Below are 17,757 nucleotides of genomic sequence, written 5' to 3' on the forward strand. Positions count from 1 at the left end.
ATGTGTTAAATTCAGCAAATAAACAGTAACTGTCATTAAAATGTGCAGAAGTGTGTCTCTGTAGAGGATGTGTTCACTTAATTACACTCAGAAAATCAACAAAACATGGAATTTGATCATTTCATATGACTGTACATTACTTAAGAGCACAGTGACAAAAACAGCCTGTTTAATTACAGGAAATCAAGAGAGTTTGGAAAATGGTCATGTAAAAATGAATTACGACTTTGTTTTTAGTACATAAAAGGAATAAACAAAACTATTTTAATGTAGCAAATTACATTATATTCTCATTACATATTTTATTGCTCCCACTCACACTTATAAATAGCTTTATACACCATTTTTCACTAAAAAGAAAGCTGCGAGAGGGAGAGAGAGAAAGCTGAGATCGCAATGCCTTCTGGGTAAGCTCTGCTCCTGAAGTCTACAGTCATGTTGACTGGATCCCCCCGAGCGGTCGTCTAACTGTTTCCCCGTCCTATTCCTGGAATCTCCTTTTAGTGTTTTTCTTGCTCTAACACAGCTGACTCAACTCATCAGCTCATTCCCAAACCCTCCACCAGGCTAACATCTGGATACTAAAGCGAGAACATACAAAATGTGCACTGAGACACATTTACAACCTGGAAACTTCTTAAACAGCACACTTACTATTTACTTTCAACTTCAGACTTGGATGATTGTACTCTGAATTATTCAGTATCTACTATGAATTATTCAGCCTTTACTGTGAATTATTCAGTATCTACCATAAATTATTCAGTATCTACCATGAATTATTTAGTATCTTCTATGAATTATTCAATATCTACCATGAATTATTCCATATCTATAAATTATTTATTATTTACTACATATTTTTTCGATATCTAATATGAATTATTCAGTATCTACTATGAATTATTCCATAACTATGAATTATTCAGTATCTAATATGAATTATTCAGTATCTACTACAAATTATTCAGTAACTACTATTATTTTTTACAGTATCTACTATGAAAAATTAATTATACACTACAAATTAGCGCAAAATTCAATTTTGAATTGAAGTGTGGGCCTATATGCAGATCCTTACGGCCAGCACACACCGGACGTAACAGCACATAGCGTCTCATAGCAGAGCAGTGCTATTAGACTGCATACCACAGAGAGAACAGTCCTGATTGGATAATTTTCTGTTGAACATTTAAAGAATTTAACCCTGTTGTTTCTAACCAAAACCCCAAAAGAAGGGTTTCCGGCGTGATGGGTCAGTCCTTAGTGATTTCCTGAATGTGTATTGGTCAGTTTCACACAAAATGTATGAATCCATCAGTTCCACACAGTGAGAGGCAGATGACATGTATCTCAGCCCCTCTTCATAGCCTCATAACTCCGGATGTGAGTCACTTACAATCTCATGATAAGATGGAATGGAAAGGGTGACTCTACAGATTAATAAAATGTTTGAATTGTATTTCTGCACTGGACTATCACAAAGATACAGAAACTGATATAGAAACATCGACCTTGACGCGCGGGCGAGTTTGTGGACCCCAGAGGGTTGACAATGAAATAAGAGTATTACTACAATAATACAGAGTTTAAATACAATATGCATTATTATTCTGTTAAATAAAAACAAACTAAAAACTAGGGACGTGTATGTGTTTATTTCACAGAAATCATAAGGCCTTTTCTAAAGGCTGAGACGGCTCTGAAGGGTCCTCTCTGGTGGATGGTGTGTCAGACGTGTGCTGGAAAGTGGATGTTGAGGAGGAAAAGTGAAGTTTGTCAGATCCGTGAGTCATATCAGTGAGTTTAGCAGGAGTTGAAGAGGGGGACACTGGATCTCCACCTTGAGATGTGTGGGGAATTCTGAAGGGACACAGCACGTGTACGTGTATGTGTGTGTGTGTGTAGCACCAGCATGCGCAGGAAACCCAGACAGACCCCTCACACTCATCAGACTCCCGATCAGCCAATCAGACGGCAGCGTCCAAAATGCTGGGCTTCGTAACAGAGAAGCAGCAGCACACAGTCAGTCTGCCTCTACACACTGACACTGAACCCTCATCCTCTACCATCCTTCTCTCTCTCTTTCTCTTTCTCTCTCTTTCCTTACCTTCTTTCTTGTTTTCTCATTCCTCTTTCTCTCCTTTCCCTCTCTTGCTTTCTCCTTTTTCTTTCTCTTTTCCCTCACTCTCTATCTATCCTTTCCTACTTTCTCACTTTCTGCTTTCTTTCTTTCTCTTTCTTCTTTACCTCTTTATTTCTTCTTTTTGTTTCTCTCCTTTCTTTCTGTCTCTTTCCTTCCTTTCCTTTTTCCGTCTCTCTCTTGCTTTCTTTCTGCTTTCCCCCCCACTCTTTCCCTTCCTTCTCTCTTTCTCACTCTTTTACCTCTCTTTTTCTCCTCCCCCTGTCTCTAACTCTCTAGCTCCCTCTGTCTCCTTTTCCCCCTCTCTCCTTTACTTCTCTCTCATTCCCTCTCTCCCTCAGTCTCCTTTCCACTTTCCTCTTCCTCCCTCTCCCCCTCGTCTCTTCTTTCCCACTCTCACTGTCTCTCTTTCTTCCCCTTCTCTCCCCTTCTCCCTTCTTTCCCACTCTCACTGTCTCTCTCTCTTCCCCCTCTCTCTCCTTCTCTCTTCTTTCCCACTCTCATTGTCTCTCTCTTCCCCCTCTCTCCTTCTCTTCTTTCCCACTCTCACTGTCTCTTTCTCTTTCCCCCTCCCCTTCTCCCTTCTTTCCCACTCTCACTGTCTCTCTCTTCCCCCCCTCCTTCTCTCTCTCACTTCTCCCCCTTGCTCTCCCTTTTTCCACCTCTCTCACTCTGTCTCGCTCTCTCATTCTTTCTTCCCTTTTTCTCTCTTCTCTTGCCCTCTCTCTCTCTTTCTTCTTCTTTCCTTATCTCTCTCTCCTCTTCTCCACCTCTCTCCCTCTACCTTCTCACCCCCCTTCCTTCTTTCCCTCTCTTTCCTCCTTCTTTCCCTCTCTATCTCTCTCTCTCTCTCACCCCCTCGCTCTCCCTTCTTTCCATCTCTCTGTCTTGCTCTTTCATTCTCTCTTCCCCTTCTACCCCCTCCTCCCGTCCCTCTGTGTGTGCGTGTGTGTGTGTGTGTGTGTGTGTGTGTGTGTGTGTCTGGTCACCGTCTGATGCTCCAAACACTTGCAGCTTCACTCCGACACATCGCGCGCAACAGGAGGCATCCACACGCGCGCGCACACACACACACACACACACGCACATATATCCACAGCCTGGCAGCAGGACGGGCACTGAGGGGACGGGCAACCCGCGCGCGCACAGGCAAAACAGTTCCCCTCCACATTCACCCCTCACACGCTCGTGCATCTCTCACATGCACCTTGTAGCAAACGCAGGCGCAGACGCACTGCTACGACCGCGTCTGTGTGTGTGTGTGCATGGTTATAGGAGAGCGCGCGCGCGTGTGCGTGCATGTGTGTGTGATGACCTTGTGCGTGCGTGGTCGATAGCTTCCCCTTCAAACACGCGAGGGAGCCTCGGAACACAACAAGTGTTCTGGCTCGCAACGAAGGGTGTGTGTGTGTGTGTGTGTGTGAGCGCGCGCGCGTGTCCGACTATGTGCATTCGAAAAAGAAAAGATCAATCAAACATTCAGACGTTCATGTCTCCTTTACTGAAGCCTGTCACGCACGTGAGCTGTCCAGCAGGAGCGAATAATCAGTCGATGATCAACGTTAAGCGTGCACGCTGCACGCCAAAGGCACGCGCGTGTCAGGCTCAGCTAAAAGAATGAAGCTGGAGGGTATCTGCTGCACTCCGGGGCAATTAGGCGGGGTAATTAAGTGGGGAGGGGGGTGTAGTGGGGGGCATTTCCTCCAGAAAGCAGAGAGAGCAGAAGCGCGAGCCTCTCACCTTTGCTGTCCTCGTCGTCGCGGTTCAGGTGCATGGCTGTCTGCTGCTGGCTCGAGGAGATTTAATTGTCCTTCCGTATCCTCGCGCTGGGAAAACGGAGAAAGAAAGAAAAAAAGAAAAAAACACAAAAATTAAATTTTCGTCTTTTTCGGTGGAGGAGCTACCATAGACACGCGCCGCGCGCACACAGCGTGCTCCACTGTCAGGTAGTCAGCTGCTCTCTCTCTCTCTCTCTCTCTCTCTCTGTCTCTCTCTCTCTCTCTCTCTCTCTGGTTTGGGGGCGTCTCCAGTCTTGATTCTCGGCAGCTGGAATCATCTGTTTTTTCTTTATTATTATTATTATTATTATTATTATCCTTCAGTTTCATCATTATATCAGTCATATTAATGCCCAATGTGCAATTAACACATTACATGCTAAATGAGCACCAGCAGTGTTGTAACTCAACAAAGATGATTCTTCAAGGGTTCTGTAGTAAAGCCAGTGGTTCTACTTTGAAATGGTTCTTTGCATGGTGAAATGGTTCTTCAGATTGATGTATATGGTTATATATAGCACCATAAAGGCTTGTGTTAGTGTTACAATGTCAAGCTTGTAACCATAATAGAAGAAACCTTTTTGGTGCTTTATATTGAACCATTAAGGTCCTGTATAGAACCATATACAACACATTCGCCATCATTCTGAAGAACTGTTTCACCACACAAAGAACACTAAATAGAATCATTGCCTTTGCTAAAGAACCCTTGAAGAACCATTTTTTTTAAGTGTGTAGTGTTGATCTAACAATAAGTGTTAAACGTAAATCTACACACAGTGAACCAAACACTCAATGTTAAAGGAACAACTAGTCTACAGTCATCATATACAGTCTTGAATTAACACCAGCTGTTGAGTTACAGTAACAATTAACGTTGAATTATTGTGTGGAATCAACAAATAAAAACGCCTGCAGCCTAACATAAACACTTTGTGTAATTGTGTACTAAGGTGATGAATTAACACAATTTTGAATGAATAACTACAGTTTTGAAAGCTTTCACAAACATCGACATGAGCACCTTCAATAATACTTAAAGTGTTGATGTAAAAACTTTAGTGCTGAATGTACGCCTGCAGTGTTGACTGAATGCACACTGTTTTGAATGAACAACTAGACAACCACAGTCTTGAATTACAGCGTTGAATCAACAATTTCAGTGTTGATTCAACACCTACAGTGTTGAATTACTGTGTGGAATTAACACCTAGTGTTGAATGAACAACTCTACTAATATATTTAGTATTGAATTACCACAAAGTGTTGAATTAGTGTTGCAGTAGCAATTCTCATTGAATTACTAGGTAGAATTAACAGCTAATGTTGAATGAACAACTAAACTACCTTCTACAGTCTTGAATTAACACTAACTGTTGAATGTCAGTGTTGAATCAACACTTACAGTGTTGAATTACTGTGTGGAATTAACACCCAATGTTGAATGAACAATTTCACTAATATATGCAGTATTGAATTAACACAGACTGTTGAATTACAATGTTGAATATCAACACCTGCAGTGTTTAATAAAAAATTCACAGTGAATTATTGTGTTGAATTAACACTATGTTCACTGAGCAAATACTCTAACATATACAGTCTTGAATGCACACCTATAGTATTTAATTTACAATCTGTGTTGTATTACTTTGTGGAATTAACACATAATGTTGAAGGAACAAGTACACTAATAGCTACAGTCTTGAATGAACACCAGCTGTTGAGTTACAGTGTTGAATCAACACCTACGGTGCTGAAAGATCACCCGTGTTGTTAAATAAACCAACACCTAAAGCGTGACACAAACCCCTGGTGCAGAATGAACACCTAAGGTGTGGAACACACAATGCTAAATAAATACCTACAGTGTCAAATGAACACCTAAACAAACACCTACATTATTAAAACCTTCACAATAATCATATACCATGCAGAATGGAGATCGACAGTGTTAACACAGAGTTAATCTACAGTGTTGTTCGAACACCAACATTGTTGAATAAATACTGACAGTGTAATATGAACATCTAGTGTAAACATAAATACATGTGAGAACACAAGCCTGAATGAACACCTACAATGTAGAGTTACTACCTAATGTTGAATGAACAAGTACATTAATATAGTCTGGAATTAACACTTGTTGAATTAACATCTGCAGCGTGACATAAACACCTAGTGTAGAACAAATACCTAAAGTGCTGAATTAACACACTTTTAAATGAATACATGTACAAACATCTACATGAGCACCTACAATAATCATTACAATGTTGATGTAACATATGTAATGTTGAATAAACACCTACAGTGTTGACTGAATGGATGCAGTTTTGAATGAACACTTAGTGTTGAATGAATCCCTGTATTAATAAATACAATGTTGAATTAATAAATACACTAATATACACAGTGTTTAACTAACATTTAGTGTTGAATGAATCCCTGTATTAATACATACAATGTTGAATTAATACCTACACTAATATACACGTCTTCAACTAACACTTCCCTATATTAATACATACAATGTTGAATTAATACCTACACTAATATACACTCTTTACCAAACATTTGATGTTGAATGTCACATGAACACCTACAGTGTTGAATAAACACCTGTTAAATTAATACCTTAACACTAACATCTACCGAGTGAACACTTGCAGTGTTGGCATTGTTGAACCTGCATTGTTGGATTAACACCTTCAGTGTTTAAGTAAAACTTGCTGTTTTTAATTATTTTTTCACTTTAAAAGCACTCATATCTCTCATTTTTAATGTTATTTTCTCCTTTAAGGTCCACTTATGATATATGTGAGGATTTTATGTGCCAAAAATGGTCATAATATATTTTACATGACTGTTTTCGTACTTTCTTTCCTTTATCTCTCCGAAGTAAACAGATTTTGTTTTGAGCTGTATTCTGATTGGCTGCCCTCGTTCAAAAAAGACATTCAGATCATAGAACTCCTTAGAACTTTAGCATGAATGGGCGTGGCTAAGCTTCTATACGTGAATATATGTAAATCAGTTGGCTAGTGACATCAAAGACACAAATTTAAAACAGGCTGTTCTGTTAGTTTCAATATATGGGCCATGTGGGCTTGAGAGTGAACGGCATGTTTTTAAACTTTAGCAATATTTACCTAAACTTCTTTGCTTCAGAAAAGTGAGGGAAATTTGGTTTTCCCTGATTTGGGTGCTGTAAGAACCAGCCAGACTCTAAATGCTTTAAAATCTGATTTAACAATAAAGGGTTCTGCTGTTTAATTACCATCATCAGGAAACGTCACAAAAACCACCAACATCAATACGGCCATCAGTGTCGGCACCGTAAAAACAGCTCCTATCATTTTCATTTATTCTCTGTTTGGGAAAACACATTCTTCTATAATATATTGGCATAAACGAGTGACATTTGAAACCCAATTTTCCAGCCCGGTCGCATCTGTCCACAATTGGCTGCAGTTTTAATAGACCTGCCGATTTTCACAAGCTATTTGGCATCTCTCTGTGAAGTGTGAGAGCACGTCGGCTGCAGCTAAAATCATTAAGGGAGGCCAATTAGTCCAGCAGTTAAGTACATGGCACAATACCAATATCATCCCTCATCTGGAACACATCTGCAGCCCTTACAATCACTGGCCACTTTATCGGAAACCCCTCTCTCGATGCTACACCTTGCTGGTGTACACACTTTTTTTAGTAGAGGGAATGGTTCTGTTTAGAGCCATGAGGTCTATATAGAACCATTTGCATGCTTAAATGGTTGTTTGCATGGTGAAATTGTTCTTCAGATTGATATGTGTTGTATATGGTTTTATATAGAACCCTTTTCAAAGTAGCTTCTATATAGCACCAAAAATGGTTCTTCTATTAAATACAAGCTTGACATAGTTGCAATAGCAGAACGCTTTTTGGTGCTATGCAGGACCATATGCCACACATTCTCCAGGAACCATTTAACCATGTGAAGAACCTTTTAAGCATGCCAGTGGTTCCATACAGAACTCATGGTTCTAAACCATTCCTTTTACTAAAGAACCCTTCAAGAACCATCTTTTTAAGTGTGTACAGTTGGAGGCTGTAGCTTATCTGTTGATGCACATCCTCGAGTCCTTACTACCACGTCACCCAAATAACATCTAGTCAGCAGTGCTCCTGTGGTCAGAAACTGACCACTGATGATTGAGGTAAAGGGCAGCTGATAAACTGCAATGACAGTTGGACTACTGTCTGTAATTGTACTTGTAACTGTATTATTCAAAAACTATTTAAAAAACACTGAAGTATTCAGACCTTAGATATTTACAAACATCATGTTCTGATCTGTTTAAATGCGAGGCATTAATAGAGATAGTAATAAAATAAATATAAACAAAATCATCTTTTACTTTTTATTGGGAGGTGTCTGTACCAGACCCTAACCCCTAAATTTACACTTTTACTTTTTTAAAAGACCTTTTAACAAGAATTTATTCAAAACCTGCTGTGTCACGTTTTCATGTCACTACTGAAACACAGAGTTTTAGTGTGTATGGAGCCTTATTTAGCCACGCCCCTGCATTTTAGAGGTGGAAGTGAGGCTGCATCCCTGTCCCTCATGGCCACATGGTGAACAGTTAGATCCTGTTGTTTTGAAATAAATGTGTCCCAAAGTCTAAAAATCATTGTGGAACATTAAGAACATTAATTGTCATATTTTCTGCATTTACGTACTTTTTTATGTTTCTATGAAAAATATGATGATTTCATGTGTGTAAGTTGTTCAAAGCTGTGTTTTCTAGCTGTGTTTTTGAGATCTGCTCAAAATGAGCTAAAACTGTCACTACCGAAACAGTCCCTACTGAAACATTTGGTTTTAGTAGAGTTGTGATTTTTTCGGTAGTGACAAAATGAAATATTCAATTAATTGTTGTGATAAAATAACCACATTTAGAGTACAGGGTCACTCAAAGCAAAATAATTTTAGTCTAAAGTCCAAAATGTGTTTTCAACTCTGACTTTAAACCAGCTGAATGATCCATATGACCTGTAATCTAGATGTTTCTAATAAAGTGGCCAGTATAGTTGTATTATAATAATTTGGAAGGACATCTTGAAAGAATATTCTGTACAAACTTGAAACAGATTCTATAATCTAAACACAGGACAGCTTGTCGTTTGGCGCCTACCCTGGGAGCCCCCTAGTGGACATTCACTTGAACCGCATGCAATGACTTGTCAGCTCATTTGAGATGCATTGCATGTCATCAGTGTCAGTTCATGGAGGAGTAAAGAAAACAACCCGCTACACACTAAACAATCAGCAGTGAATAAACTTTTACTCTATTTTTCTTCACTTTGAGTTGAAAAAGAGATTATAACCAACCTTCCTCCTGGAGATCCAGCCCGATATGCTGAAACATCCAGCTGGTGAGGGCCAACGAAAAAAAAACACTGATTGGTGGGAGCAAGTGGGGCCATTTAGTGCTGGAGCTAAACAAGTAGGAAGGTGGATCTCCAGGACAATCCAACACTGTAGTGTGATTCCTTGTAGAGACTCAGATCTCTTTACAGTGGTGGTGATAGGAACAAGGGGTCACCATGACTACAACACAAATATAGACATTTTATTTACTATCCAAAACCAACAGTGAACCTACACATGTCTTCTGAGTTTTATATGGAACGTTGATGGTAAAATAGTACAAAATCTGAAATAATACATTTTCTTTGGGGACTATTTTGCCTCACAACACCCTGCATGTATCTCTCCACCATGAATAGATTTTATGTATGTTTTAGACAAAATCTTTCTCAAAACTATCATAAAACAGTGTCTCTGTCATCAGGCAGTGAATTCATAACCACAAAGAGCTTTTAGAGTTGGACGTCTGGTTCCTCTCACCACTACTGTGAAATATTTAGACACGGTAAGTTTCTCTAGAACGAGACATTTCACACCAAACCACTCTGAATGACTCGTTTATATCCTAAAAATGTTTAATTATGCATACATTTGGACTTTATTAGTGGAATGTAAACAAGAGATGAACATATATATGAAATTCTGTTTATATTTTGGAATATGCTGATGCCATGATAGACACTTGAAGAAAAGATCTTCAAAGGTTCTTTAGTTCTATACAGATCCATATGCATGATGAAATGACTCTTTGCATGGTGAAATGGTTCTTCAGACTGATGGAGAATGTGTTGTATATGGATCCATATAGCACCAAAAAGGGTTCTGCTATTGTTAAGATGTCAAGATTGTATACAATAGCAGAACCACTTTTGGTGCTATGTAGAATCTTTTTTCAGAAAGCTTCAGTATAGAACCATGTACAGCACATTCTCCATCAATCTGAAGAACCATTTAAGCATGCAAATGTGTTCATGGTTCTACATGACCATTGTCTTAACTAAGGAACCCTTGGAAATCCATCTTTTTTGGGAGTGTAGGTCTGTGACATAATTTTATTTATGGTGTTTAACGTACATGCAGTGAAATATCACCATCACAGCAACGTTTTTCAAACATGGAATGTAAATAGTAGAATATTTTGGTCAGATTTTACACAATGAAAATTGCTGTTATTTAAATACACTTTAAAAAGTACTACTTTGGCACACTAACAATAACATGAAGTGCCTGAACGGAGATATTGTGTACATCTCAGAGTCAAATGGATGAATAGAAGGACAGACAGACTGACTGATGGATAGATGGAGGAATGGATGGATGGATGGACAGATGTATGCACAGATGGATGGATAGATGGATGGATTGATGTATGTATGGATGGATGGATGGATGGATGGATGGACAGATGTATGCACAGACGGATGGATAGATGGATGGATGGATGGATGGACAGATGGATTTTGCACAATGAAAATTGCTGTTATTTAAATACACTTTAAAAAGTACTACTTTGGCGCAGTAACAATAACAGCTTTCAGTTTAATCAGTGAGATTTCAGGATTGATATTGTTATAAAACTGAAATAGGAGCTTTTTCTTTCTTAACTTTCTGATAATTCATACTTCATGCTCCTACTCCTACATCTGCTTTTCAGTTGAGTCTTACATTAAAATGTTAATGTTTTCTATTGTACAATATAAAAGTACAATAGTTGAGACAAAAGAGATGCTTTACAGTGTCCTAAAAGCTAATATACTAGTCAAAATACAACAACAATAAAACATGCGCTGCAACACAGTTTGATAGAATTTCTTTAAAGAAACAGAGCTATGTATAAATAAATAAATAAATAACATGATATATGTGCACTGATAGAATCTTAAGTGTTTTGTTTTAACCTTGAGTGGTCAGACGCCTGACTGAAATCAGACTGAGATCAGACCTGCAGATATTTCGACTTTCTGTCACTGTTGCAGACGCATTCATATCACAGTATTACACTCTCTGCCCTCCCTGTCTCGCTTTCTCTCTCTCTCTTTTTGTCTCTTTCTTTCTCTCTCTCTCTCTCTCTCTCTACACCCTTTCTCTCTCTCTCTGTCACTCTTTCATTTCTCTTTGTTTAATATATAAATTTGTGACAGAAGCTTCTGTCTCTGAAATGGTACCTTAATGCAGATTAATGTAATGAAATTATATTCCAAGTCATTTTGCTGCATTTTTGTTGGTTTATTATTCATCATACTCACACAATGTAAAGGACAGCTGGAGTTCTTAAATTGTGTAAAATGAATAAATTAACAAGCATGGACTTCAGAGGCTCTTATATGACAGTGATGATCTCCAGGTGTAGTTTAGACTCGGTGTTGAGTGCTCAGTGGTCAGTGTGGATGAGGATGTGCTGAGGCAGCTCGTCACAAAACAAACCTGCAACAACTTCCACCATCCTAACTAGGTTACAGTGGAGTAGTCTCAGGTACATTCATCCCCTCATCTGTCTATCCATCCATCCATCCATCCATTTGTCCATTCATCCATCCATCTGTCCATCCGTCCGTCTGTCCGTCTGTTCATCCATCCATCCGTCCATTCATTAGTCCATCCATCTGTTCATCCATCCACCCATCCCTCTGAACATCCACCCATCCCTCTGAACATCCATCCACCTGTCCATCCATCCAGCTATCCATCTGTCCATCCATCCATCCGTCCATCCATCCATCCATCCATCTGTTCATTCATCTATCCATCTGTCCATTCATCCATCCATTCGACCATCTATCCATCCATTTGTCTGTCCATTTGTCCATTTATCCATCCATCCATCCATCCATCCATACATCTATCCATCCATCTGTCCATCCATCTGTGCATACATCTGTCCATCCATCCATCCATTCCTCCATCTATCCATCAGTCAGTCTGTCTGTCCTTCTATTCATCCATTTGACTCTGAGATGTACACAATATCTCCGTTCAGGCACTTCATGTTATTGTAATAAATTTGAATTTGAATACTCTATTATGCAGGTCTGTCACTCTGCCACTGGTCCTCTCAGAGTTTCTACACCATAAATTCTACACCTGCTTAGAATTCATTGTGATCTGATGCAGTTTACTTGACAAACACAAATAATGGCAGATGAAGCTGTTTGTAAGTAATAGAATACGTTAAAATATGTAGCTGTGCTTTAGGTAGCAAACGATCTGTTACACATGATTGTTGACATCACTTCATTACTTCACTCTGCTGGCCTCCTAGTTGGCAGTTGCCAGCTGTGTGATGTACCCTTCTCGGAGCGCAAGCACGCTGGTTGCAGTAGAGATATTGGTGAGCTTGTGGTGGCGAGCATGATCAACCGTCTGTGGTCCACATTGCAGTCCACCCACCGCCCGCGGCCGCTGCAGAAACTTCCCGGTCAGCATCTGTCTACCTGCTGACCCAGGCTCTATGCCACCTGGTGCGATGCTCTCTCTCTCACAGCACTGGCTCATAAATTGCTCTGCTGCTCACCATGGTAGTCCTGCCTGAAGCCTTCGACGGTTTCACTTTCACTTTTGCCAGCCTCCCTCTTGCCTTCACCACCATTGTGTCTTGCCATGTCGACTTCACTGTCAAGGCACCTCATGCCAGCTCCTTCACAGGGCCTTGCTGTGCCAGCCCTGGTTTCAACCTCATCCTTGAGCCTTCCAGCACCGGCCTTGGCCTCCAGTTTTGTCATGGTCCGAGTTGTCACGGTCTTCTGCCAGGCTCTGCGTCTCTCACCGTTCACCTGGAAGGTTCTTAATGCACTGTTTCTCCCCACCACCATATATCCCACTTCTGACACCAATGTAAGCTTGGCAGAGAATAAGACAAAGTGGAAGCAATGCTTCTGCCGTGAGAAGTGCTCTTGATGGAACATACTGGCAGAAAAGGCACATACAGAACACCAAACTTGAGGGTCACCACTAACCACACCCTTCACACCAATGGTGACCACCTCCCCCACACAACCCATAACCCCCAACATTAAACAATTAACAAGCAACACATACACGTAACCTAAACTGACAAACAACAACGTTAAACAACATAAACAGTCCCTTTGTTGGAGAGCACATGCATACCATGAGTGTTAGCATATGGCCATCTGCAAAGCCACACCTGCAGAATCTGTTAATGCCATCACCAGCCGGTAGCGGTTCGCTATAATATGCCTGGGAAAGACTCTTGTGCATATGAAATAAATAAATAAACAAGAAAGAAAAAATACAAATGAAATTAATGTCTATTTTAACTGGGATGTGTTTGTCAGTCTTTAAAATGTTGGCACTTTTTGAAAACAAGAATGACACAAACAAAAATTAAAAAAACAACAATAACAATACAACATGCATGCTCGGAGGCCCTAAGTGACATGAAGCTTACCACACAATGGCTACTAACATGCAGGACATGCAGGACTTTCAGCTATCCTATCAATTCCTTTACAGTTCTTACACATTCATTCACATTCTTTATTTATTTATTTATTTATTTATTTATTTATTATTAATATGTAAATATTACCACATTAACATGTTAACGTCAAACTGGAATATTAAAAGCAGTTATGATTCATCGAGGTTAAACCAGAAGATGTGAGAAACTATGAAGAAGTTTAGAAAAAGAAAATCTCCTCCTGTAACATACCGATCCTAAGTTCTTCTCAGAGAGGTCATCTCTCTCTCTCTCTCTCTCTCTCTCTTTCTCTCTCTCTCTCTCTCTCTCTCTCGTTCCCCTCCGCTGTTTTGGTGTTGAATATTCATCAGACCGCCTCTCTCTGAACTGCAGTCAACAGGCAGCAGCTTTCATCTGTGCTCCGTTTTCACGGCTGATCAAGCAGGAGCGTCTGAGTGATTCCACTGCATTCATCACTCCACCAACACACACCACGTCTATCTCATGACTACACATTTTTTCACAACCCACTTAACTTGTTTATGCAGACAGCCAAAAATATACTGGCAAGATTTTGACTTCATATCTCAAAGCATGTTTTGCTGTAAGTTTTATGTGATCAGGTAACACTGGAAGTGCATTCCTTTCATAGGCCAATGTAAGCAAGCAAAAAATTAATTTTAACAATTCAGGGTTTCTGCACAATTTTAGAAATCAAATTTAATGCTTTTTAATACACTATATGGCCAAAACATCTGTAGACACCCCTCCTAATTATTGAGTTCAGGTGTTTTAGCCACACGCTAAAAATCTTAGTGACTTTAAACATGGCACTTTCATAGGACGACTAGTCAGTTCATGAAATGTACACCCTGCTAGGTCTGCCCCACTCAACTAAGTGCAGTTATGCTAACTCACAGAGCAGGGCTACCAATTGCTGAAGCAAATAGTGAGTAAAAATAGCCTATCCTCTACACTGCAAAGTTTCAAACTACTTCTGGAAACAACATCAGCACATGAGCTGTGCCTTGGAAGCTTCTGAGCATCTGCACACAAGCCTAAGATCACTATGCCAAGCGTTGGCTGGAGGGGTGTAGAGCACGTCGCCACTGGACTCTGGAGCAGTGGAAATGTGTTCTCTGGAGTGATGAATCATGCTTCACTGTCTGGCAGTCTGATTGTGAATCTGGGTTTGGTTGAAGCCAGGGGAACACTACCTACTGGAATGCATAATGCCAACAGTAAAGTTTGGTGGAGGAGGGATAATGGGCTGGGGCTGTTTTTCAGGCCCCTTAGTTCCAGTGAAGGGTGATGTTAATGCCACAGCATACAAAGACATTTTACACAATTGTATGCTTTTAGCTTTGTGGCAGCAGTTTGTGGAAGAGCCTTTCCTGTTCCAGCATGACTGAGCCCCTGTGCCGCTCCATAAACACATGGTTTGATGAGCTTCGTATGGAGGAACTCCAGAGGCCTGCACAGAGCCCTGACCTCAACCCCACTGAACACCTTTGGGATAAACAGTAACATCGACTGTGAGCCAGGCCTGCAAGTGGCCACTTTTTTTAAACATCTTTGCATGCTTATAAAACTTTTAGTACTTTAAAAGTTAATGTGCAGATTTTGGTGATATCGTCTATACCTCCAGGAATGGCAAAACAGACATTTCTGAAAGTTTATTATCACAGGGTACAAGACATTTGATCTGGAAACAGGTCTTAATCAGGTGTGAGCCAACGTGTTCAGATAAAACTTATCTGACATATATTTATACATATAGATATACATTTCCTCATTATAAATGTTAATACAATGTAAGTCAATGGAACCTTTTTCCCAAGTAATTTTGGGCCATTTCTTTTGGTCCATTCATCATGAAATTTACACACAATGTAAAGGGCAACAGGTACTTTTAAATTAGGTCAAAAACTGAAAACCAACAAAAATAGAGATACAAGGTTTTGCTCAGACAGCAGCGATATAGCGTTCAGATGACCCTCACATCTGTAGAATGTTATTTTGTTTACACTGCCTGGCCACTTTATCAGAAACTCCTCTCTTGTAGCTCCTCCTTGCTGGTGTACAGATCACAACTGTAGCTCATGAGTGTGTGTTATCCATCCTCTAGTCCTTCATCAATGGTCAGTTTCTGACCACAGAGTTGCTCTTGTCCAGATATGTTTGGTGGACTGTCCACTAGCAGTGACACTGACGTGTAAAAATCCCAGCAGCACTGCTTTGTCTGATACCCTCATACCAGCACAACACACACTACCATGTCAGTGTCACTGCTGAGCTCAGAATGGACCACCAGCCAAATAATATCCAGACAACAGCGGCCCTGTGGTCAGAAACTAACCATGAATGGGCTCTAGCAACTATATGTGGAAATACAGAAAGGGCATCCTGTAAAATAGCAGCAATAATAATAATAAATATGAAAACATCTTAATTAATTATATTTTAAAAGAGAAATTTATTCTGCTGTCATATTTATAAATTGTTGCAGTAGGTTCCAAAGGGTAAGATTTAAATAGGATTATTAAAATGGTAAATCGCTGTGCTTAAAAGATTGTAAGTATCTAAAATTAAGGATTTTTTTACAGCAGCTACTTAGATTTACAGAAGCATAGCGTTAACAATATTTTAATGGCAACATTCTAAAGCCATAGTTTCTAATAAAGTGACTGGAAGATGTAATACAAAATTGCAGTAATTACTATTAACATGCATATAGGTTACTAATGCATTCGGGGCATGATGCAGCTCTTTCCCTCTCTTTCTCAACAACAAAGCCACGCATGAAGTGCCTAGCATGAATATAGCTGAGTTCTTTCTCTCTGCCTCTCTGTTTCAAAGCAGCTTCTCTGGCAGAAGATGAAAGATTGGCCTCATTACGAGCAGAAAAGAGAATAGTGAAATCACAGGAGAAGGCAAATAGCGACTCACAGTCCCCAGGGTGGCTGAAACGCACGGGTCCATTTATATTAGCATGGGGACATCTTGGTGACATATCATGCAGGTCATGCACTTGTCTGCAGAATCTGGTCAAAAACACTTTTATTAATTTTTATTTGCGTGGCCAGGTAACATGCCTGTTTTATCACTTACATTGAGTGTTTCAAAGCTGAAGCTTTAGCATTAGCAAGAGAGTCAGTAAGTTAGCCTAGTCAGATATAGTAGCCTTGGTGCGGAAGCTTTATTTTACACCTTCATTTTTGTCAATGTCAGATAAATTCATTAACAAAACAGGCTTATATATGTTAGCAATCTAGGCTAATTAAAACATCCAATGATCATGTCTCAAAATTCCTTGCAGATATAAATAGGCTATGATGGTAACATGGTGAACTGCGATATGTAAAAATCATAGATACCATACCTAGATGCCGCGTTGGGTCCAGCCAGGCACGTCAACAGCGCTGCCATTTTGGGGAGGTCAACATCGCTGCTGGACTGCATTCAGTACCATTACAGAGCAGCAGTTTAAGAAAGATACTGTCCAAAATGATATAATTTCAAGAATATTGCACTCAGAAAGTGGTATAGGATTATATAATGGAAAGAACACAGTGATCCACACTCATGTTTGTGTGATGTTTATGTGTAGATATGGCCGTGTGGTTGGTAACGCACAGAGAAACTGTTAATGTGATTGTTTTTCCTCTGGTTTTATATTTAGCTTATTTCATTTTATAGTCTATTCAGGGGATCTTAACTTTATGTAGTAGTTATTTATTTACAATGATGGTTAATGCTTTGTAGCAGTAAGTTATAGCATTCCTTTATCTGTGTAGATATTCATAATAGATTAACGTTAGCGTCTTCTCACACAAACCTGAAGTTAGCTTCTTATTTGACAGTTTCTTGTTCGAATTTTCCCGTTCCACTTTAAATGGTTTTCATTGCTGTTGGAACACTGTTGTGTGTCCATTTTTGTCATTTTTCAGTTTTTGACATAATTTGAAAATGCCTGCTGGCCTTTACATTGTGTGAAAAT

General features: G+C 39.7%; 1 protein-coding gene across 1 annotated transcript in view; it reads right to left on the reverse strand.

Moving 5' to 3' along the window:
- The window catches only part of syt7b (synaptotagmin VIIb), a 211,692-nt gene extending 207,708 nt beyond the window's left edge, over window positions 1–3,984 (reverse strand). The window contains exon 1 of the mRNA XM_036587086.1: window positions 3,884–3,984. Within this exon, the coding sequence (XP_036442979.1) occupies window positions 3,884–3,917 (34 nt within the window). The 5' untranslated portion in view covers window positions 3,918–3,984. The remainder of the gene's footprint in view (window positions 1–3,883) is intronic.
- Between the last annotated feature and the right edge of the window lie 13,773 nt (window positions 3,985–17,757).

This window comes from Colossoma macropomum, unplaced genomic scaffold (genome assembly GCF_904425465.1).
Source record: "Colossoma macropomum unplaced genomic scaffold, Colossoma_macropomum, whole genome shotgun sequence".
Classification (NCBI taxonomy): Eukaryota; Metazoa; Chordata; class Actinopteri; order Characiformes; family Serrasalmidae; genus Colossoma; species Colossoma macropomum.